Genomic DNA, 23,886 nt, shown 5'->3' on the forward strand with positions numbered 1-23,886 from the left:
GGTCGTTTCCAGTTGATGTAGTTCGCCCAAGTCAAAGCCATATAAGCGTCTTAAGTTACATGGAATACTGTTATCATTCCTTTGTTTTTAGAGTGTCTTGACAAAATGAAATGCTGGCTGCTGCAAGATATAATATTATGTGCAATTTGTATGCAAACTAATGCTTGTTTTGCACGTATTATTATCGTCACTCGGAATTTTCATTGGCTCGGCATATGCCTTCAAATGAATATTAATGCGATTCTTCTAATAAGAACCATACGGTTCAATGCATTTTTTGAAGAAAATCGAAATCGTTATTTTGTTGTGATAAAATTATCATAGAGAATTGGTGCACATACTATTGGGAGGGTAAATGTGCATGATCTTTTACATGGAAAAATTTGCATTTCATTTTGCAACAAGTTTGGCTGACGACTGGGAATTCTTTTGTGCAAAATACCGAAAGATGCACGAAAAGTCTCTCAACATTCAAACAATGCATCTACTCTCTCACTATCTCCCTATATGTCTTAATGGCAACGTATATCCAATGAACAATTTCATCGAATGAAACCGCAAGTGTATCTGCAATAAAAAGTAGGGGAAATGCTATAAAAAACATCGCAAAGTATATGTCGCTCCACATCGTTTCGTTTTCTAAACGATAAAACATCGAGGCATTAACAAACGACCGGCGTTTTATCTTCGCTTCACATATCGGATACTTGGAATGAGCGCGCGAAGCAAAGAACAGTGTGAGCAAAACAAACGTTTGCGATGTTTTTTGGGTATTGAATGCGTGTGCGCGATATCCATGTATGTTTTGTACTAAACAGACAAGCAGGAAGGTATGATCGACTCGTATGTGCTGTAATACGTTCAGTTACGATTTTTCAATCGAACGAAACAGAACGGTGTTGAAACAACGGTGCATATTACGTGCTGGTATTGTTAGTGCCTCGTTCAGTTCATTGCGCTACGAAAATGCAATCGAAATGAAAATTCAAAAGGAGAACTGAATGTGAAGAATCTATCAAATGTGTTGTTGGTGGTTTGTTATTCCACTGAATCGAAATTAAATCATCAATCAATCTTTTTCGGAACATTTTGCCTTATTTTTCTCCATTTTTTTCGGCTTACTGTGCCGATATAGTTTTTAATTGAATTTTGAATATATTTTTTGTACCAACAATTGCGGTGGTGTGTAGCGTTCGTTTTTTATATACAGAATAGATTTTCCCTTTTTTGTGTGTTGCAAAAAAAAAACAGATTTCTGCTGTGAAACATGATAGTGGAAGTTTTTGAATGGATTAAATATTATTCATGTGCCGGATCAAGGATTCATGATATAATAAATTTCCGCCACCTTGATTAATACCAAAAGTTTATTTGATCGAAAAACTATGTAATTTAATTCAACTTAAATTTTGCTGAAAATTCTGAAAACTCCTGTGATTTTTTGATGTGTTAATGTGCTATTCCGTGCGAACAAGAAAAAAATGCGATAGAATCTTGGGAGCAAATATTTAATATTTAAATCGTTGAATTGTGTGAGTTCAAAGAAAAACTACCCAGAAAACATAACAATCAGTTAGTTTAGTGCCATTGCCGGAGTAATATTGCATAATTTTTAAATTCGTCGTAAAATTTTAAGTAAAATTATGCACGAAAATGTGAAAATGTTGTGTTGTTTAGTGTCTCATAAACATTTTGCCCGGATCAATAATCGGCATCAATATTTTTGTGTAAACACAGTGAATGTTTGAAGTGTTTTTTGAATCAGGCAAAAAATTGTGTTAAACTCAACGAAAAAGAAAACAGTATCATATCAAAGGAATATACACATAATACATTCATAATGGATGTAGATAAAAGAAAATTTGGAATTTGTATCGTTCGGCAGTGCTTGTTAGTCGTTTTGATCTCGTCATTCGTCGCTAGCGTAAAATTTGGCTTAATTTCACCGATAGGTATGTTTTCTATAGGTCTCAACGGAACCATTTAGATGATGAAAAATAAAAATAGAAAATTTTTCGAAACCAATATATAACCTTTCCATATCAGATAATATAATATTATGAAAATTCCTCGGAAGAGGAAAAAAAGTCATTATTAGCATGTTATCACATTGAAAATTCCGTCGCATAAATGCTGTCGAATGAGGAGGAGAACGAGAGAGGAACCAGAGCGTTGACGATTATGTAGGTCACCTAAATAAAACGCACTGCATGGTTAGGTCTCTTGTTATGCAAGGGATAAAACTTTTCATCTCGTTTGGTTCGATGCCAGACGCGCATAAGCACAATAAATTACCACGCAATGAAAGCGATTCTCAGTTTGGCTATTTAAATGAACTGGAACTGTTTCGTCAGCAGAGATATTTGTATTTGAATTCAACAGTTCTATTTCCTACATTCAATTTTCGTTGGGCAAAGGTTTTATTTTATGTCGATTATTCTTGGCAATGGAGACGCTATGAAGTGCGTTAATTCAATTTCAAAATGTCAAACCCTACTTTTAAATATCATTATGTATACTTTCCGATTGACATGAGCATTTCAATTTCCTCATTCGTTGACACCGGTCAAAAGCTATTTAAAAAATCTGTAATCACTCATTCCAGCGTGGATTTGCGGTGATTGCAATCAGAATATTAAATTGGATATTGACAGTGTTTCCATTCATTTTGAATTTTACAGAAGTAGTCGAAGAATGGGGATGCCAGGATACGGAATTTCGTTTGACATGCAGCAATTTTGATTCAAAAATCGCCATACTTGAAGCCACATTCAAACCGAATTGTTCATTGAAAGCACGAAACTCATCATATGCTGGAGATAACGACACCGAAAATTGCGTTCAATTTGATTTTAGAAGGTACTTAATACTCCTTGATTAATTCACTAAATTTTCCTTATATTACTCAATGTGATGCCAAAAATAAACGAGCTCTTAATAACATATTCGCTTGAAAGGTAGCACATTGTAGAGTCTTCAAACACAACGGACAGATCGACACACACACTTCGCCAGTTTTGACGAGGAAATGAACGTATATTTTAGTGAAATCCATTTTGAAAAATCACATGAATGAAACACGACCGCATTAAATATTCATTCTCGTGTTTTCTCTGTCGTAGACATTCAAATGATGAGCCAACGGTCTCTGTCTACGAACGTGTGTGGGGTTTTTACTTTTACATTTCCACTGTGAATAATTTCAGATTTTCATGCAAATTATAATTCGACCGTATAGACATAGGCCAACAAAATGCTACACTGTCATGCGATGGGAATGTTTCGCTTTTCAGCAGAAAGCAAAACAGCAAGAGAGAGCGAATTTTCCATTTTCATAACCTCATGATTTGTTGGCATGTATTTCCTTTCGTAAACTGTGGTCTTATTTGTGTGTGTCACATCGTCCATTGTGGTAGACAGACTGGTGACCGAAACTGACAATTTTATTTTCATTTCTATAATTAGACTAACGCCAAAGCCGATTCCACGGCTCGATGAAACAATTGCTGCTGGCAATCGATTTCTAGAAGCATTACGTCAAGCTTACAATAAAGATAACGAAACAGCCGATCCAACGGTGAAGCCGATAAAAGTGGCATCATTCGATTTTGGTTTAACGCCAAAAGATGATGCCAACGATTTAAAACGCAAACGAATGACTCTGAGAGTCTCATTGGAATCGCTACTTGTTGAATATTTACGTGGTTTGGCGCCCGATAACAACAACGGTTTGACTGATGATTCACGCGGTGGACGTGTTAAACGCAGCAATAGTGCCGAAATGTCATTGCAAACAAATGATCAAAATGAAAACAGCGAAAACAGTGACGCGAAAAATGTGAACAATTCGAATGTGCGTAAAGAAAATCTTGTAATTCGAAATAATGACAGTGAAAATGCATATGACAATGATGAAACGGACGACCGACGCAATCGTAGAACGAATGCATCAAGAAGTTTTTGTCCCGAACATAACAAACGTGTCACACAACTTGATCGCAACGAACTGGCAACCGCCATTGAAAACATTTCCGAACTCGAACACAACATTCGCAGTCTACTAAATCACAGGTATTTGAACTGAATTTATTATTAAATTATACAAAAGTTTGAAATATTTTTCTAAAAGAGAAGTTAAAAAAAGGCTTCTTTGTTGACTAAATAAAATAGCGCATGGAAATATTCAGTTAGACATTCGTCACAACTGACATAAGACATGGTTTTGGTAGATTTTCATTTTGCATGTTCACATGCAATATTCAGTTCGCTGTCAAGCCATCATTTTGAGCAAGATGTTCTCATTTTTAACGTCGATTCGTAAACACACACTTGAAAAATTATTCAACGGGAAAGAATGTCAAGGATTTGACACATGGAATGCTTCTTTTTGCTTGAAATACCGATAATTTTTTAATTCGGTTGAAAATTTCTGTTCCATTCAAAGGAATGCTTCTTTTGGTCTCGAAAATCTCTTTGTATTTTGAAATGAGTTGCAGTCCTATGATGTAACATCTATCCAAAACTGAATTTCTGATTTATTTTTGGCTGTAGCAAAATTAACTTCCGCTTAAAAAATATCAAGAGAGTGTTTACAATCAGCTTTGCATCAATCAAAGATCATTGGCAAATAATAACATGGTTAAATATCTTTTTAATCATGATTCATGAATGAAAAGAAGGGGTCGTTATAAAAATCGGAAATTCTTCTATAAACCGGTAATATGCATTGATTTAGTGAAGTGACTTAAGTAGCTCTTGAGTTGCTTATTCGTAGTATGGATTTCATATACCTGAGCCAAAAAGAAAATTCCGCAGCATGAAACCGCATTTCGTATTCATCAATGTGATAATTAGATTTGTATCTTCTTTTTTTTTCACAGAACGTTACAAATCCATTCATTTTGTATGTGTATATTCGCTCCCTATTTCATTGTTGTTTCTTTGCATCAGCATAATTTCTTTGTTGTTCAGTTCTCAAATCAATTTGTACTTTAAGCCTCTGCAAACATATCGAACAATAGCAACCTTAATTGGAATGACTTGGTCTGTGAAATTTTTTCTCTCCTCATCGCTTACCACCTTGAACTCTTTGAACTGAAACCAAATAACGTAAAGCAAACAATAGCATTTAAAGGGACATTCAGAAGAGGAAGGAAGGAATGGTCGAACGAAGAAAAAAAACACAACAAAACTTATTTCTACAATCACGTCGCTCTGTAACGACATTTACTTTATTTATTGCAAGAGGTCTGCCGTTCAATCAACAGTTCAGATGCTACTGTTTCGAATACACAGCGTTTTCGTTTGTCTTCAAAGTCGATATGTTACACATTTTTCGACCCGAGCTATAAGCCTGTCCGTATCGACCAACAATTTTCTGTATAAATTACGTAAAAAGAAGGCGACCCTTCGAAATGAATACACTCGGAATTGGGAAAGCGAAATTGGGTTTGGCACAGACTTAATAATAAAGTTGAATGTCTGACAGTCTACCAAAAGCTGTCGTGATGGTATTAACAAATAAAAAAGCAACAAATTTTACTGTGAATCGTCGAACATTTTCCGTACGTTTTTCGCTTGCGTGTGAATGCCGACAAATTGCATTAAACGCATAACAAAACCCGAAAAAAACACACACACAACACAGTTCAACGAAACTTCTTTAGCACCCGAAAAAAAGTGAGCAACATTTCTGCAAGAAAGCTAGAGAAAAATGGCTGAGCCAATATATATTTTATGCCATGAACACAAAGGGGGCCGATATGTTTGATGCACTTGTTTATTTACTTATTTTTATTTGAAAAATACTTATGTATTACGTTTCATTGCACGTGGCATTTATGCAATAAAATTATCAAGATACGCGTTACCATGGAGCCTAAGGCTTATTCCTTTTCGCCCTCTCTTTCACTTTAATTCGCCGATTTTATGGTTATAGTTGATGTTGTAACAAGAAGTACTACATATTTTTATACAAAAATTACTCGCAAATACGAATAAAAAAGAAAACGTGAACAAATCCTAAAATAATCATCTTCGGTCGAATTTTTCTTACTTTTTCCGATGTTTCCTTGCATTCGACTCCATACAATTTAATTGATTGAAAACGTTACAGTTTTCAGCAAATTACATCTTTTGTAAATACTCATTCGTCCCTCTTGAATTCAATACAAAATATATTTTTTTTGTTGTTCGATTTTTTTTCATTCAGAAATAATAACATATTTTATTATTCAAACCAATATGAGGATAGGAATTTGGAGAACAAATAAAAATACTCCGTTAAATAGACAACAAAAGTGTCAAGTATTGCTATATACAAACTCTTTTGAAACACATTCATATGTCGAATCGCTGAAATGAGATCGGTTGATATTGAACTTGATATTGAAAATGCCATACAAGTAAATTCAAAATTAAAAGAGCCAAAAATTGGAACTGTTATAGGCACTGCGGAGGCGTTGTTTTTTACTCAAAAAAGTGCGATCACTACTAAGTTTCGTCGCTCTTCTCCAGTATCAATAACGGTTTTGCCAAAAATTCTTATCTCTTTGAATGTTTTTATGTAAATTTTCGACTTTTATTTATTTGTACGTTCGTCAAGGTAAAACACCTTCCAAGTAAGAGTTGTCTTTGATAACCACTAAACCGATATATCCAGGTATTGAAAGCGCTGTGATAAAGTCATATATAATCAAAAAAATACACATAGCAATACTCAAAGTAATCAGGGTATTTTACCATCTATACAGAATTACAGAATCATACTATATCAAGTGATATACTTCGGATCACAATCTGTAAATGCCATTTCACTCTGAATATTTTGAATTGAGCTGTTATAGATAAAGCTGTATTTTTGTTTCAAATGAATGAAGTATCGTATGATTCCATTATCATATGTAAAATAAAATAGTAAAAATAATAGTAAACAATCGAATAGACGTCATTTAGTCGACACTAATCAAGTCGACAATAATTATAAACATGCGTAGAAACGTGTCGTAAATCACATATTCAAAATACGTAGATTACATAGAAATGCTACTGATTATGGCCAATATTAAATCGCACAATAATCAGCTTGGAAATACTCAAGATAGTGGTGTGAACAGTGAAATAGATAGAGAGATGATAACTTCAATTTTTTAATCTATTTTTTGTGTTGATAATAATAATAATCATATTGCAATAAAAGAAATATTGTTTATTTAATAATAATTGAATTATTATTGGGTAAAAAACTTAATAATATGAAATTTAATCGTCATGTCCTTCGTAATGGACACCGAGTTGTCGACGAAGTTCATCTTGAATACGAGCAATTCCTAAACTGTCGCTGTGTGGTACGTTTTCGTGTTCCTTTTTGCCAGTACGAATGGCCTTGCGAACTTCGTCAGCTTCGTAACGCAAGCCACAGCTATTTGGATAGTGGAAATCGAATTTGGCCTTTGGCAATGGCCAATGTTTTTCTTTTCCATCGAGATCGATAATTCTTGTTGAGCAAAAGATTTCATTAATCTATATATATCAAATGAAATGGATGACATTTAAAATTAATAAATTGTTTGAAAAATATGGATTTGAGAGGAATATACCGTAATTTGTCCTTTTGTTCCGACGATCACTACAGAGTTGCTGTACTGATTTAATGCGCTTGTGTTGATTTGAACTCTCTTGTTGTCTCCATAATCGAGTTCAGCACTCATTTCGATGTCAACACCTTCTTCGTTGAGAATTCCCTTCGCTTTGATCGATTTTGGCTCTTCTTCCAATACCCATTGACACGCTTGGATCGTATAAACTCTTTAAAATAATACCAAATATTCTCTGTAATTGAAAAACTTCGTGGTTCGGTTGAAAATTCGCATTACCCCATATCAAGAATTGTTCCACCACCCATTGATTTTTTTGAAAGACGATCGACTTTGACCAAGTCCTTAAGACCAAATTCAGCTTTCACTGCTAAAATTTCACCGAGCTGACCGTTTCGAATTTGTTTACGAACATGTTGGTAGCTTGGAAAAAATCGAATCCAAAGGCCTTCCATAAAAAATACATTTTTTTCTTTGGCAAGTGCCACCAATTGTTCGACTTGTTTTGAGTTCATGCCACACGGCTTTTCACATAACACGTGTTTGCCGTGTTCAAGCATCAATTTCGATACTTCAAAATGCCTGAAAATAAATGAAAATAAGTGATCTGCGTATGATTCAGAACAAAAAAATCGTTGATTTTTACCATGGATTTAATGTTCCAACGTATGCAATTTCAACGTTTGGATCTTGTGCCAATTCCAAGTAACTTCCGTATGCGTTTGGTATATCAAATTTTGTCTTAAGTTTTTCAGACTCTTTCAAATCATGACAACCAACAGCAACAATTTGATGATCGTCCGGATTTAATGTTAACAAAGCGTTAACAAAATCGTTGGCAATCAAGCCGGCACACGAAATACCCCAACGCAAAGCCATTTTTAACAACGAACTGTTCACTGTTTCACAAACAATTTACTTCTGATTAAATCATAGAAGAACTGCTATATTTATACCGAGCAAATTTCATAAGCCCGTCACATCTTATCAAATTGGAGAGAGCGGCTTGCTACTAAACACTATCTGACATTTGTGCTTGATATTGATTTATGAAGAAGTGTTTTTTTTTATTGTGCACTTCAAGTCTAAATTAACAACCAAGGAGAAAACAACTCTCTCATAACTGTTATTCAATCTAAAAAAATTTCATGACAGCAATAAAATGTGGCTGTTGATAGTTGTTATCAAACAAAAAAATCATCCTCACATGAGATGAACGCAAAATCAATAGACCTTTTGACATCAATATTTTTCCACAAATATTGATTTGAATTGGCATTAAAAATGCCGAATTCGATGTGACAAAATTAGAAAAATTGATTGCAAATATTGTCAATAACCGGTTTGAATTTGGTTCAAAATATCACAATGTCGCTAGAATGAATCATACGTTGTCTTGTATTATCGCTGATTTTATTACTTCAAAAAATTCCAGTATTAAAATAGATTTCATGTAGGATTCACTGTACTACTATGAAAGTGACCGAACTCTGTCTATGGACGAACACTCAATGACATAAATTTTGATGTGGTTTCACGTTTCTCGTTGAGAGATATAAGTGTGTGAACGAGGAATGAATCTTTTTGAATTGTGTGTACATTTTCGTTGTTGATATGCGATGTTTAATTTACTATCATTTTGCCTTGAAAACGGAGCATACCCGAACACAATTGGCAAATTTGAAATAAAAAGAGAAAGCCGATTGACGATAATATTCATATTTAACTTTGATAGTAGACGCTCCCTCCCGACAACTTCTTTCGGTCAATAACCCACCACAACTGTATCTATCATTTTGATATGTCCCTTTTAACAACAGCAATCAATTATAATAAAAAAGTTATTCTTGGCATTTTGATATTTTGGTGAGTGATATTCGCGTATCTTCTATCGAAAGTGAGTGTAATCATTACTTGGAATTGTATTGAAAACAACAACAACAAGAACATATATCAACGAGTGATTTTTAGTTTGTATGTAATGAAAATGGAAAAGGTGATAGCATTCAAGTCTAGATTCAAGTACCACAAAAAACCACGTTATCAGATCTTATCTATTGAATTTTCAAAGTCAAAATTAAAAAACATGTGGAAATATCAATAAAAATCTTTTCTCTGTCATTCGTAGTATATCAATTTATATTTATATTTCTTTTGATTCGATTACACGTTGCTCTTGTGAATGCGATTTTAACACAAATCGGCGAAACAAGTGGAAAGGTAATATCATGATTCTATTGTAGTAATTTTATGAGTCTTTCGCATGAAGTAGGGAAGCAAAATCATACTCCCGGTGACAAAGTCGTGCGAATTCAAGGGGAGAGTTCCTTGTCTCCGCCAAACTAATCAAGACATTTTTGCGAAGGCATTTTGTAGAAAAGCATTTTTAGATGCGGGTTTTATTGGAGTAAATAACATTACGTAGTTGAATTGCAGTTATACAATGAGATGATATCGAAACGTTTTAAATGTGCTCCTTTCAGATCTCCCTCTTCTCACATCACGATGACAGTTGAGATGAAAAGAAAGAGAGTGAGAGAAAGACAGATAAAGGGAGAAAAACGAGAAAGAGAGAGAGAGATAGAAAGACCAGTAATTTTCAACTTTGTATTATGAAAGGCGGATCGTTTATCTTTTTTCCGTCAAAAGTGTATAACACACGGAGTTGTCATCGGTGCCACAAACATATGCATTGTGACAGCGTTTCACCCCCATTTAAGTGTTTATTTCTGTCTGTGAGAGAGTGTGCAGGTGAGTACCATAATTCCAGATCCATTTCGTTCCATTTTAATGTACGAAAAATCGGTACTTCAAATATGACTTACACGCTAAAAGTCGATAAATTAGCGTGTAATTAAAATAATTCTTTGTTTCATTGGATCGTAGGAAATTCGAATATTATGACGTGAACGAAGATGGGAATTTATTGTTTCGCACTTAGTGCACTCTCTCGGGTATACGCTCGTAATATAAAGAGGCATCATAAAATCAATGTGCTATTTCAATTAAATCGACGTTGAAAGAAGCAAATCATTTCCCTGTTGCCGTTAGCAAATTATATTACATGATTTGGGTGTTGTTCAAATTTACGCATAAATTTAAAACTTTTGGCATTTTTCAACTCAGGCTCCACTCTCGTTTTATACATAAATGAATCGAAAAATACCAAAAAAAAATCGATGCCTGTTTTTTGTTCGCATCAGAATCACATGGTCCCGTGTTCATAAAAGGCATTATATGCCTGCTCTATTGTGTAACGCTCCATGATTTATGGCAAATGATGTCTTATATAATGCATAAGAACTATTTTTAAATCGCACACATATTGCGCTTCGATCCTCACATGGTCAATTTAATTTTTAGTAGTATATGCTCTGCGCCTTGTTGCAGGCGCACATCTCGTCTATTGCGTATGGAAAAAATCTCCGATAAATTTTGATGGGTCGAATAACAAATACGAAGCAAAACAAAAACAATCTACTCAATTCAACAGAAATAAAAATGAAGTGAATGTTATTTATTGCGTTGACTTCTGAAGAAACCACATATATCTTATTCTTTTAAAATGGATTTTAATTGAATACAACTTGGGACTGAGTGTTCTTTTTCAAGCGTTATATTCATTCCATTTTGATTTTTAACAAATCGTTTGGCGTACCTCAGTTTGGCAACCAAGTGGGAGTTTGTGCAAATAATCACATGAGTCATATCCAATTCTGAACGTCACGATAAACCATTTGAGATTTCGACTCGTGCTCTTTTAGTCGCTCAATCGTAGTCGCTATTGACACTGAGATGATTACGTTATTGTTTCGAGAATGTACGTAATTTTACGTTTCGTTATAAAAGTTTTTGAATGAAGAAAAAGTCTAAAAAAATTGCTGGAAAGAACTTCATAAAGAAAATTATTGTAGTTTATTATTTTGGCAATAATTCCCCGCAGATTGTGTGTCTCAATGAATCTTATGCAACCATTTACGAGACACTGAATGTTTGTGCTTGGGCGTGTGTATGAGCTGTGTGACTTGGGTGTTCCGCTGCAACGCTTCCAAAGATGCCTCGAGTAATTGCGTGTCGCCCATCGTCGTTTCGCTTAAGAGGCACGAAAATCATAACGCTGTGTATCTGTCATACTTGTTTTCCTCTCTCTTTTTTTCAAATGTAATTTGTCAATGTTATCAGTGGATCTCAAAGTTGCTGCACAAACTTTTAATTAGTTTACCAAGCAAACTTCGTATTTAATCCATTTTGTGCGAGTGATTTGTACAGAGAAAAAAACTTAATGGAATGAGACTGCATTGTGTGTGCGTCATTGCAGCACATTATATTGTCACTGTTGTTATTTATCAACATCAAAAGTTTTGCGGCAGAAAAAACAACATCAACAAAAATTCAATTTCCATCATAACGAAAAATATACAACCAAATTTTGAAGTTGATTGAACGGGAACGGGTGAGCATTGATTACATGCCTTTCGGAAATTTGAAACGTTTTAATTGAATATTGTTGGACAGGAAATGAATAAATTATATTTGAAAATTGGTATCGTTTAAACATTTGAAGAGAAATTCTTGAAAATGAGGGAGAGAAAGAAGAAACACACTGTTATCTATTTATGCATAATTGAATCGGAAAAGGCTTCATCTCTTATTTTTCAGTTTGAAACGCATAATTACAGAAAACGAATAGATATCCACAAAGTGCTTATGTCATTGTCAAAGCCTTTTCAAATTGATTTAAATTGAATAAATTAAACGTTAGTTTGCCTACACTAGTTGCCGATGCTATTTTTATAGCCATTGATGCTACTGTGTGTCTGATGGGTGTCCGGTTAAACTTTTTTTTCTTCTTGAAGTGTCTCTCAATCTGATGACAATCAACGACAAATATCATTAAGTGTGATGATTCAATACGGTGAGAAGAAAGCCAGTCGATAAAATCAAGCAGTGCATTTAATTTGATTGGGTTATAATTATGGCACTTAGTAAATTAACTCAATTAAGATTCCATCCTTTTGATCGATAAAATTACGTGATGTCTTTAATCGTGTACATAATTCGTGCAAGACAAAAAAGAGGTGTCTACTCAAGCAAAGCCACAGCAATTCAAATTAGGTACGAACGTAGCAATGCTATTCCGTCGGATTGGAATAAAAATAATCATATTCGATATAATGAAGGTTTTGGCAGCAACATGCTTTTGGACAGAAAAATGTACTTATCGCGACTCATGAATTCTTTAATTTCTGACAAATCGATTGTGGTTTGGGTTAGTCAAGCATTTACGCGCCGTTAACAATAGAAATATCTGATAAATGAGCAACGTCTCCACCGCACCTTATATTCATAACAATGCGCCATTTGATGGGGCCCAAGACTGTGGTGTGCCCATTCACTGATTTCTAAATAAATGAGTCTCGCAAATGAAGACAAATAAATCACACTCGCACACACAAGGTCGTAATGAATAAAAAATGCATTCAAACCGATTGTAATGGAAAACTTTTTCTATAAATGAATGCAGTCAAAAAGTAATTTATAATAAATGAATCAAAGCACAATATGAAGAATGAGCCCGACTGAGCTCATTGACAGCAGGGGGAAGACGAAAAATTGGCAAAGTCTATGAAAAATATTGTTGCAGACGATGATGGAAAGAAATTGATTTTTCTAACGTTTCCGTCGTAGGTTCACTTGGCGCTGTCATGTTACAGTTGTCACTTATCTCAATAGAACACTCGAGGCATATGAATTTTATGTCGTTGTAATCATCCCCCCAAACCATTTCCATCGTCATGGAAAACATGAAATTCAAAACATTGACAGACGGAAATTTCGGGTTCGTTCATGTTTTTCAAAACCACAACTGCCAACAAGTGCGTACATTAACCTCGATGAAGTACTCCTACCAACATACGAGCATATATCATATCTTATGCAACTCACAATAATCATCGAATGATGGCATTAAATCGATATTACAAAACGAATTTTCCCAAGTTTTTTTTCTGCATCGGGGTACGACGACTAATGATTTGCCGATTTGTGATTAACGAGTAAACAAACACAGTGTGGAGTTTGTCATTTTATTCTCTCATTTTTCCCCTTTTTCTTTTTCAAATTGCTGCTATTTTGCTTGTTTGTTTTCATCAATGTGCAATAAATCCCGGCTTTTCCACGGGATTAATTTTACAAACGTTTTAAGCACCGCATTTTATGCGAATCGGCGAATGAGAATATTCAAATGTGAACGAATATATAAGGTCAATATTGTTGGTATGTCTGTGAATCGTGTAACGAATTTTCTCCCCGATTTACAAAGCGCAGATTTTCTTTTTCAATTTCATCTTTTTTCGGCTTTTAAACCCATGAAAAACGATGACAAAAACCCTCGTTTCGTCTCCAAATATCAAATTCTTTGTATATACATTTCAAAAACTCAACGGTAGTGTGATAGCACTTTTGAGCTCTTCAGACTGAAATGATGGAATTTGTTTTGACATCCGTTCGGTTCAACACTCTTCATAAAAGCAACATGGAATTCGAGAGAAAGAAAAAGGGAGACAGAGAAAGAGAAAATAATAAAACTGAATACCATTCGGAAAAAATCGTCTGCATTCAATGCATTTTCTGTCGCACAGCAAAACTATTTCATATCGTATTTGAATTTTAGCAATAAAAACTCCCCCTCGAGGCGTGAGCATACAAAAGAATGCAAAAAAAACTTCTTCTACGTTGAAGTTTAATTACGGCTTTTGATGCTACAATGGTTCAATACATTTTACAAAGTGCATAATCTGACTTGAAAATGAACACAAAGTGATTGAAAAGTGAAAATCAATTTTCACCTATGAGAACGAAAACAAACATAAAGTGAACATTTTAACATGTTTTGAATGGTTTCAGTGAGAGAGGTTACTGATTGATGGCATTACCAAAACATCTTCAACATGATGAACGCTTCCCATGAGAACACACTCAAATGGAAGACATCGGAAAAGTAAGAAAAAGAAAGAGAAATAGAGAATGTTATCGTCAAAAACACGAGTGTGAAAATTGATTGAAATATTTGGCGGTTTTTATACACAAACAAAAATTTACCGCGATAATCGTTTATTGTGGGTCTTTTATAGAATGGTTTAAAATGTTTCACGTTCTTTGTTGAAAAATGATGAGCATGCATTTTTCGACATAGCTCCATGCATTCGGCTTTCATCGGGCTCTCGAAAAAGAAACAAATTAGAGGAGCATCTTATACAGATTTTAAATGAATCCAGTGATTTTATTACACAGCGTGCTGAGTGACATTACACTGTGCGCACGAACTCGCACGATAAATTCCCGACCCAAACTCATTAATTACATTATGTTCCAAAAAAATCTATTGCACTCTCATTTCATTCTATTTTTGGTCGAAAAATTGACGACGAATCGGAGTTTGGTTTCATTCCAAAATGACATAATTTAAAATTGTAGCGTTCTTAAAATTCTGTTCGCAGCCGTTCGCTGAGAAAAAAGCATTTCGAAATTAAAATTTGTTTTAAACATTCGACACCCATTCGAAACTCATAAAAGACAATTATTTCATGTAAATGAAATGTGAACATTCCATTTCAATCGCAGAGATACTCTTCAAAATATGCATATGCGCCGCAATAAAAGAAATATTATATGACATAAATTATGACACTTTCCCATTAAATTGAAATTAAAAACATCGTTTTTCTGCCGAAACTGGTGTGTTAAAGGGAAAAAAATGTTAGTTAAATAGTTAATATTTGTGCCCAAATATTGAAACGAATGCCCAACACGCGTGCTAGCTGCTATTTACCTTGAGTTATGATGTGTATATTTAAAAAACGGAAATTAAAATGACAATTTGTTTAGCTCCTTCATTGGAATTGAGCGTGTTCTCATTGTAAGTTTTTTTTGGTGTGGGTGGGCGCAGCGTCGATAAAACGTCGTCCAGTAATGAAAAAATATTACTAAAAAATACAGCAGTATAAAAGTTTCTGTGGAAACGAAAAAAGGGAATAGATACACACTTCGTTTTTTGAGCACGATATTTTCGATCTTGTTGCGATAACATTTTTTTGGGAGAAAACTATGCGAATGCCACCAACGATAAAACGAGCTCGAGAAGCCATAATTCAAAAATAAGCGACCCAAACTTTGTTCGTTATTGGAACAAGGTTACATGCACGATAAACTTCGAAACCATTTAATAAAAACTTCCAAATGCAAACGTTGTTTTTTTCGAATCATAATTCGACACGTAAAAAGGTAAAATACACTTGTGTCCCCCACATATTGGGCTTTGCATACTAAATCCGGCTGGGAAATTGAACTTCACCGCTATTTGTCTCATTCCATTGACTTTAATATCCGGGTGTATCGATTAAAATTTTTGTATAGATACTATAACCTGTCGTTTGTTTAGGACAGTATGAACGAAGCATGCAAAAAAAAATGTAAAATAAGGAAAGGCAAAATCTCGTATTTAACAAGTGAATACAATTGATTCAATAGAAACCTTTGTAAACAGAACAATAAGCCACTGCCGACTCATGACTCGGCGTCTGCTTACGTGAGCATTAATACAACGATACCATACTTATTTCTCTTCTCAGTTTGATTCGAAGTTTTGTAGACGGTTTTCCTTTTTGGAATGTATTTTATGTCTGTCTGCGGTTGATTTTGTAGCCGCTATGATTGGAAAACCACCGCATTTTCACTTTTCCAATCAGAAACCTTCCTGCTGATTCGAAAATCAATTGAAAATAACCATTCGAAAGGAAAGTACCGTGGAACATTTTCCATATGGTTGATTGGTTCCACTTCGAATATTTACTACTACAAAATTAACTATCCGAATGGGTTCATACCACTTTTTATGATACACAAAATTCTTTATGGCACTTTCATTGCCTATATAAAAAAAATTAAGATTTTTCTTAAACGACGGCATTTTTTATGGAAAGTTTAAAGAAAAAAAAATAATTTAATAGCAAATAACACTTGTTTCCCAAAGTAATTAAATCTTAAATATCTTTCAACATCTGCAACAACCATATAAATAAAACAAAAATTTTGCTGCCACATTAATCGCCAGCTTGCTCCGTCATCGGGCCCATTTCCTTTTGCCGACAAATTAAATGAAGTGCCAATCATCCGAATATTTTCGTTCAGTTTGTTTACACTCTGGAATTAACAAAAATAATATGCTTTCAAAACACGCAATCCCATATATGTATTGTAGTTTCAAATAGAACTTTTTTTTTGGTTTAATAAACACGCGCTATTTCGGATTGACATTTGTCATGTTCTGCGAGCATAACAATGAATGAGTTTTTATGGTCATAATGTGCGTTGCACAGAATAACTGATTAAAATCTTATGATGCGTGCGCCGCGTATGGATTTGGGTATCAATGTGAACGGAATAATTTCAAGTTTTTTTGGGCGCCATCGCAACAATTATTTGTGTACAACGAAATAGATTTAATAAAATATTCACACAAGTGCACAAACAAACATGACACCATGCCTCATGAACAGACTTTTTCCAAAACCACATTTTTTTTCTATCTAAATTGCACTGGGCACATAAACATTTTGTGCTGCAACTAATTATATGGTGGATTGCAACATAATTTGAATTAAATTGAAGCATGCCCAATGCGACTCGTAATATATGAGGCCTGAAAACCATCCAGTTCGTTGAAAGAATTGAAATTTTCGGGGAAACCATTCGAATTAAAAAGCATTTTTTTCTTTTTTTTTTCATTTTTATTTATATTAAACTACAGTTGATGAGAGAAACATGAATTTTCAAAAACTTTTATTTCGTGAAGGGAAAATTACAAAAATGTTCATCAAAACTCATGCGAAAACTTCTGGAGAAATTTGGTTCAAAAGAAACGACAAAAATCTACGTGACGAAGCGTAGATGGAACAAAAATCGTCTTGCCAAAAACATATCCGTTTGCTATCGCGTAGAATAAATGTTAAAAGCAGGAAGAAGCCAACACTAACTTCGAGCGTAAAAACAATGAGAAAATAGTCAATGAATATTTTTTATTTCAAACGGAATTTGGTGGAAAATTTATGGCCATAAATTTCGAGAGGGTTTTAATTGTGTGTCCTGCGAATTTAACGGGGTGTGCCACAATATCAATTTCGTTTTAATTATCTTCATCTCATTTAATGCTTAACAACGCATTCCAACCGGACGATATTTTGTTGAACAAATGTAATTTTCTCGATAAAATCTACAAAAATCCATTAGATGAAAAAAAAAAAACAGTGTTATTGACATTGATATGAAATGAGGCAATATGTTTCCGAAAAAAAAATGTTCGACACATTTGAATGTAAAATAGGCATATACCTGGAGCCATATTCCCGAATAATCAAAATGAATGGTGTTCACGTCTGTTGATAATTGTTTGACTCTATATTGGTATTCTAGCTGCACGACACGATGTGCGTTATGCGTCCAAAAATGTCATATGATTCGGCTATCGATCATTTCCGTCACATTTTCCATTCAACTCAGTAGCGCATCAAATGCATGAAAACATTGACAACAAAAAAAACTCAAACAATAGACAATAGAACCATCAAATGGTAAAATCAATCAAATCACTCGAGCCGAATCGGGACCCATACAAATCAATATTCCATGGAAGTGGGAGAAAGGCTGAAAAAATGTTGCAAATGTTGTTCGGTTTATTTTCCAGTATTTTGTATCTGTTTTAATTATGCGCCTATTTTTGTGAATAAATTAAATGTTCTTAACTTTATTGTTTATCGTTGTCCAGAGTCAATTGTGCTCATTATGTCGAATGCTATATTGATTACCTTTTTTGTATTCACAGATGTTCCGGCAAAAACCACTGTAGTTTTGTGTTCAGTGAAGATCATCCATTTTCGGTGCTGTGGCCCTATGGAATCGTTCATATTAAATATATTTGCATGGAGAGTAAGTACCATACCCAGTTATGCATAAATCAATCAGTCGAACCCAAACACTGTTCTGTAGAATATATATTGTGGTATATCGGATTATTCGGAAATGTTTCATCGGACCCAATTGGCTGCACACACATCGTTTTACGAAATTTTATGGTCTTTTCATCCGTTACCTATCGATGATTTGCCACTTTTAAGTACAAACCTATTAATTAATTATAGTTTCAAGTGATTGGTTTCAAACTCTTTTATGTTTGTTTAGTTTAAACGCGGTCGTTTTAAATAAATAAAATCGCCATTTTCAATGCTATTTAAAAATCTATTCGAACCGAATAGATGGCACGCGACGAAATGTAGAAAATACGGTAGTCTCACATTGTTGCAGCTGTTAGTATAACTTTGATAATTCCGAGCTGCACATAAAAAACCATCTACCGTACGTGTGTGTGCTTGTCTGTCTTGAGTTAAGCAATCAACCGTTGTCTTCTGTGTTGGTTGCATTTTTCGTCATGCTTCTCACCCATCACATTCGTAGCCACCCTTGTACGGAACACAAGTTAAAATGTTCATCCTAATAAATAGGATCTAATAGTTGTGCCAACCATTTGTCTGATATATAAATTGCGTCAACTAATCTTCGGTTTCGTATAAATTTAAACCTCTTTTCAGTTTTTTTTTTCCTGTTTTGACAAAGTAATAACAATGTTTCGGCTTCACACACACCTGGTGCAAATTTTATGTTTTATATGAGCCATTCTAATTCATAGTTTCATTGACTTTGTTCGGATATGGTTTGCGGTAAAACTGCTGAAATGAACATAAAATTTTCAGTACCAACCAACAAATTTTCTATGCAGACCAAAAATTTAAAATAAAAATAAAAAAACGGAAGAAAATTAGAGAACACGAGGGAGATAAAGCGGGAAAAAGTCAAGCCGAGAATGCATTTTAATTAGTTATCTAATGAAAAGTGTGTTCAAATAACAAGCAATTTCGACAAACACTCAATTTATTCATTAAAATGCTTGCCCAAAAATGCGCTGCATCGTTGAACCTTTGATCATGATTATAGTGCAGCTTTGATCACATTTAAAATTTTCGATTCAAAACCAAAACGGTCTGACAACGAAAATAGCAATTCCCTTGAAATATTAAAATTAAAACCATTAACGTGTGTTTATATTTAGGGAAAATACATGTCCATTTACTTAATTTATATCGTTTTCAAATCCCCACAAAAAAAAAGATCTCTTTTTTCGATAAAATCCCCACAGAAAAGTTTTTTTTTCGAAAAATGTTTTATTAAACACATCTTTAACAAGTCTATTTTCTAATTTTCAACGGTCATTCACATGTTTGGGTCGTAAAAATTGTGGCACGGGATATCGGCTTATCATATATCGACCAACTGATGCAGCAACAAAATGCCTATTCAACATATGTAGCATTTTTCCCTCGGTATTCATCTCTTGTTCGTCGCTTAGTTTGGTGCATGCGAATATCAAAATTTGTGTACAACAGAGATATGTTTAGATTCGAGTGGCTCTTGGTTAGTTACGGTCAAAGAGAACATGCAATATTGAACAGAATGTTTTTATCAATTGCAGTTCAATGAAACTAAAGCCAATTTTTTCCATCAATTGCATAAATCCTTATACAAGGATATACCGATTTTGATAAAATGGCAAAACTGCGCAACTTTTCCCATGCACTTTTGTATGTGTCATGTTCTTTTAAAACATTTGCATATGCACAATGCAAAATATGCTGACACGAATGAGATATTATTCGGTGTGCAAAGTTCTCATGTGGATAAAAAAAAATGTGAAACATGTGCAACGAAACTCGTAAATTCTCCGGAGAAAAAGTTCAAAAAGACCTGCAATCGAAGTTATTATTGATCCTATTTATAATGCACAAGTTTTCTTTTCTATTAAAATGAAATATATGCTCTAGCGATCCACGAAAAAAAAAAACGAGAACAGAAAATCGCGCGGAATTTCCCAGTTGGAATCGGAAGTTTCTTTTGTTCTTTTGCACCTTTGTTTCGTTCAATGCACGATGTAATCCCATTCCCGTATGAGCATAATCGATTCCCTTTTCTCTATGATAGAATTTGAATGCGACAGTTTAATAACCTCATTCCGATGCTGATATTCTTCATAATTTCCATGATATACTCGAGTTTGACAGGAACAATGCTCTTTTTATTTGTCTTTTTATTATGAAAACAGATCGTATTTTATGAGAATGAGCAAATGAATTAAAATAATATCGGTTAACGCCGTATGGAGTCGTGAATTTTGATGTCGATTTATGAATATTCATTTCTCACGCGATTGAAAGCATGAACCAGGTGTTTAAGAAATAGTTTGTTCCTGATTGTACACCGGAAAAAGTAGTTTCTCATTTTGTTTATTTACTTTTCTCGAAAAACAAACAGAGACTCTATTTTGGAACAGAAGAAGGCAAGTGTTTTGTACGAGAATAATAAGAGAAAAACACGGACAAAGTTTATTTAAGACTAAAAAAAGGATTTAAACAAACGAAGAACTATTAAATAGAAAATATTCAAAAGAAATAATACGAACGAAATATTCATAAAGTCGAAATTTTATTCCAAAAAAACGCAATCAAATGTATTAGATGACGTTCGTTAAACAGATCTCGTGAACGATAGCAATACTTCATAAGCGACCCATAAAACTATACGCTCCACTGATGTTAATTTATGATAACTTCAACGACAGCGAAAATATATGTTTTGTGAAAAACGAACATTTTATTAAATATTCACCCACTTTCGATTAAAAGGACATTTCATTTCGGCATGTGCAAAGTTGCAAAACTCCCAACATTCCGAAGTGTAAATGCATGAAAACTGTGTGTACCGCCGTCATCGTGTTCGAAACACCAGATGTGCAATATAAATTTAAGCGAAGTTAATCGCATTTCCGTTATGTCATTTATGAACTATTGGAAAGAAGAGGAAAAATTGTCTTAAGGCGGGATAAATCGACAGGGAAGTTCAAACTGTTAAAAGTGTGAAGTGTAGCACGTTTCCATTCAACGTAAAATGTATATGGAAAAAGCGACAGTAACAAAGAAAAACACACGTGTATTGAAATCACAACACATTCTCTTTTTTCTCATGACTTGACGATATCGCTAGAAACCTTATCGAGATTATAGCATTTTCTATATTGAAAAATATGACATAAATGTGAATGTACATGGCATTCTATCTAGAGATTATTATTAAAATGAGATCAAAAAATGGAAAAAAGTGAAATGTTTTCATACTCCGCTGTATTTTTTGTTATTAAGTTGCTCAAAATGGCAATCGATTGTTGTATTAAGATAAATGTGCAATAAAATGCGTCCTAGTGCCAGAGTTCCATCGTTTTGGAAATGAAAAAAGGCGAAACAACAAAAACAAAATTCATGTTGATATTTTTCCCACCGGAGTAATATCAATTTTTTCGTTGTTGCTGTGTTGCCGTCGTTGCTCCGGATCTGTTTGTGGATTTGTTTGAATAAGAGAAAAAAAGACTTGGTGATTCTATTCATGGCATATAACTGTTGTTTCTAAATGCATCCGTACGTGTGATGATTCAAATAGAGCGAGAGAGAGGGGGATAGAGAGCGGAAGAGGAGCTGAAGAGTGAGGAATAGATAGAGAGCGACAATTATCCTATGGTTTTTATTTATGCGTATATAGTGTAGTGGTGAATGGCCAATTCCGCATCGACATCAACTCGAGTCTTTTGTTGTTAAAATCCACACAGCCAGTCGCAATTGCCATTTTTATCGACAGATAAAGAGATGTAGAACGTGACGAAAGTGGAACAATGGAAGAAAAGAGGGAAATATGTACAATTCACGTGAATGTACATTTTTGCGCAAAAACTAGGACGATGCAAAAATTATGAAATTTTATCTCATTTCAGTTGTATCTCAAAATATGTGTATCCGTGCATTGTTCCGTTTTTGGTTATTATTTGCTTTTCACTTGGTGTTTCGGGGGTTGCGTCGTTTGTGTATATTCGGATTTTTGTCACATGTGCAACGACGAGCAGAGATATTTAAAAAGCCGTTTAAGCGGCACTTAGAGCTCTCTCTCTCTATCTCGGAAACGCTCAACTAACAACAAAAAAAAGCGAGAAACGAGCATTTTTCTACTCATCATCAAGTACCCAGCTGTACGATTCAACACATTTTTTTTTGTGTGCATTTAGGTCAATCGACAGCCGTTTTTAAAATGATGCATTCACCAAAGGCAGACGAGCAAAATCCACACATCATTGGGAGCGCATAAATTTGGAAAAGTGCATTTACTCACGCTCTCTTGCGTGTTTTAGTTTATTGGAGGGTATTATCTAGGTTTTATCCGAAAAACCATCGAAATCGTCTAGAAAATCTACACACACAAACTAAAGGGCAATTTAACAATCAGACTTTGTCTGTGACTTTGGTGCCAATGGTATAACATTAAAAACGAATTTTTTCGAATTCTTTTCGCACAGATTGATGATAATCGAACGTAACGCCTAACCATAAATGTGATTGATATCCGTTTGCAATATAAAATTATAATTTGCCAACACACACACCAAATACAAACACCCAGAATATTCGATTTGAATTCGTATGCCAATTGCGATGCGTGCCAACCTAATCTCGATTCCAATTTCATCGATTTAATATATATATGGATGTGAGAATTGCTTTTCAATTGCCAACAATAATAAAATGTCTTACATCCGTAAGATGAACTTTTCCGCACTGTGATCCACGACATGAAAGAAAATTAAATCTGACATTTAGTTTTAGATAAAAATAATTTTCGAAGCACTTTTCATACAAAAACTACTAAAGATGGGAATTTTTGTATCGAAGCCATGCCTATATGATATCGTAATCATGTGAAAATTTGCAGAGGTTATTTTTTTCACAAAAAGTTAACATTCTGAAAGTTTGAAGAAATTTCAATGCATATTAAGGGTACTTCCCATACAAAATTTCGTTTTAGAGCGAAAAATCCAAAATATTGTTCGGGAGGTGCCCCTAATATTCGTTGAAATGTCTTCAAACTCTCGGAATAGTATTTATGTGTGATAAAAATAACCTGTGCAAAGTTTCAGCTCATTACGATATCATACACCCATGGCTTCCATACAAAAATCCAAATTTTTTGAATTTTTTGTATGAAAAGTGTTTCGAAAGTTGATTGTATCGCAAAACTAACGTCATATTCGGTTTTCTCGTACCCAAAAACCCCCCAATACACATTTTTGAGTGTTTAAGAATACATTAAA

The 23,886-nt window shown here is 34.2% G+C and overlaps 2 protein-coding genes across 3 annotated transcripts in view; one reads left to right on the forward strand and one right to left on the reverse strand.

Annotated features, from left to right (window-relative positions):
* The first annotated feature begins 893 nt into the window (after positions 1-893).
* The window catches only part of LOC116341594, a 29,386-nt gene continuing 6,393 nt past the window's right edge, over positions 894-23,886 (forward strand). For both annotated transcript variants that reach the window (XM_031768749.1, XM_031768750.1), the window contains exons 1-4: positions 894-1,952; positions 2,682-2,859; positions 3,466-4,071; positions 18,475-18,578. In XM_031768749.1, the coding sequence (XP_031624609.1) occupies positions 1,841-1,952; positions 2,682-2,859; positions 3,466-4,071; positions 18,475-18,578 (1,000 nt within the window). In that variant the 5' untranslated portion in view covers positions 894-1,840. The remainder of the gene's footprint in view (positions 1,953-2,681; positions 2,860-3,465; positions 4,072-18,474; positions 18,579-23,886) is intronic.
* Positions 7,187-8,529, reverse strand: LOC116341595 (trans-1,2-dihydrobenzene-1,2-diol dehydrogenase-like). Its single transcript, XM_031768751.1, has 4 exons — positions 8,242-8,529; positions 7,875-8,177; positions 7,599-7,806; positions 7,187-7,521 (listed from the first exon to the last, which is right to left on the reverse strand). Exons 1-4 carry the CDS (start codon positions 8,472-8,474, stop codon positions 7,261-7,263), a joined length of 1,005 nt encoding a protein of 334 aa, XP_031624611.1. The 5' UTR covers positions 8,475-8,529; the 3' UTR covers positions 7,187-7,260.

This window comes from Contarinia nasturtii, unplaced genomic scaffold (assembly GCF_009176525.2).
Source record: "Contarinia nasturtii isolate CC-2019 unplaced genomic scaffold, AAFC_CNas_1.1 Cnas_scaffold_745, whole genome shotgun sequence".
Lineage (NCBI taxonomy): Eukaryota > Metazoa > Arthropoda > Insecta > Diptera > Cecidomyiidae > Contarinia > Contarinia nasturtii.

Coding starts and splice junctions, on each gene's coding strand:
- LOC116341595 (XM_031768751.1), bottom strand. CDS start 8,474: ATGGCTTTGCGTTGGGGTATTTCGTGTGCCGGCTTGATTGCCAACGAT. Junction 7,807..7,874: donor GGAACAATTCTTGATATGGG/GTAATGCGAATT, acceptor ATTATTTTAAAG/AGTTTATACGATCCAAGCGT. Junction 7,522..7,598: donor GAACAAAAGGACAAATTACG/GTATATTCCTCT, acceptor TGATATATATAG/ATTAATGAAATCTTTTGCTC.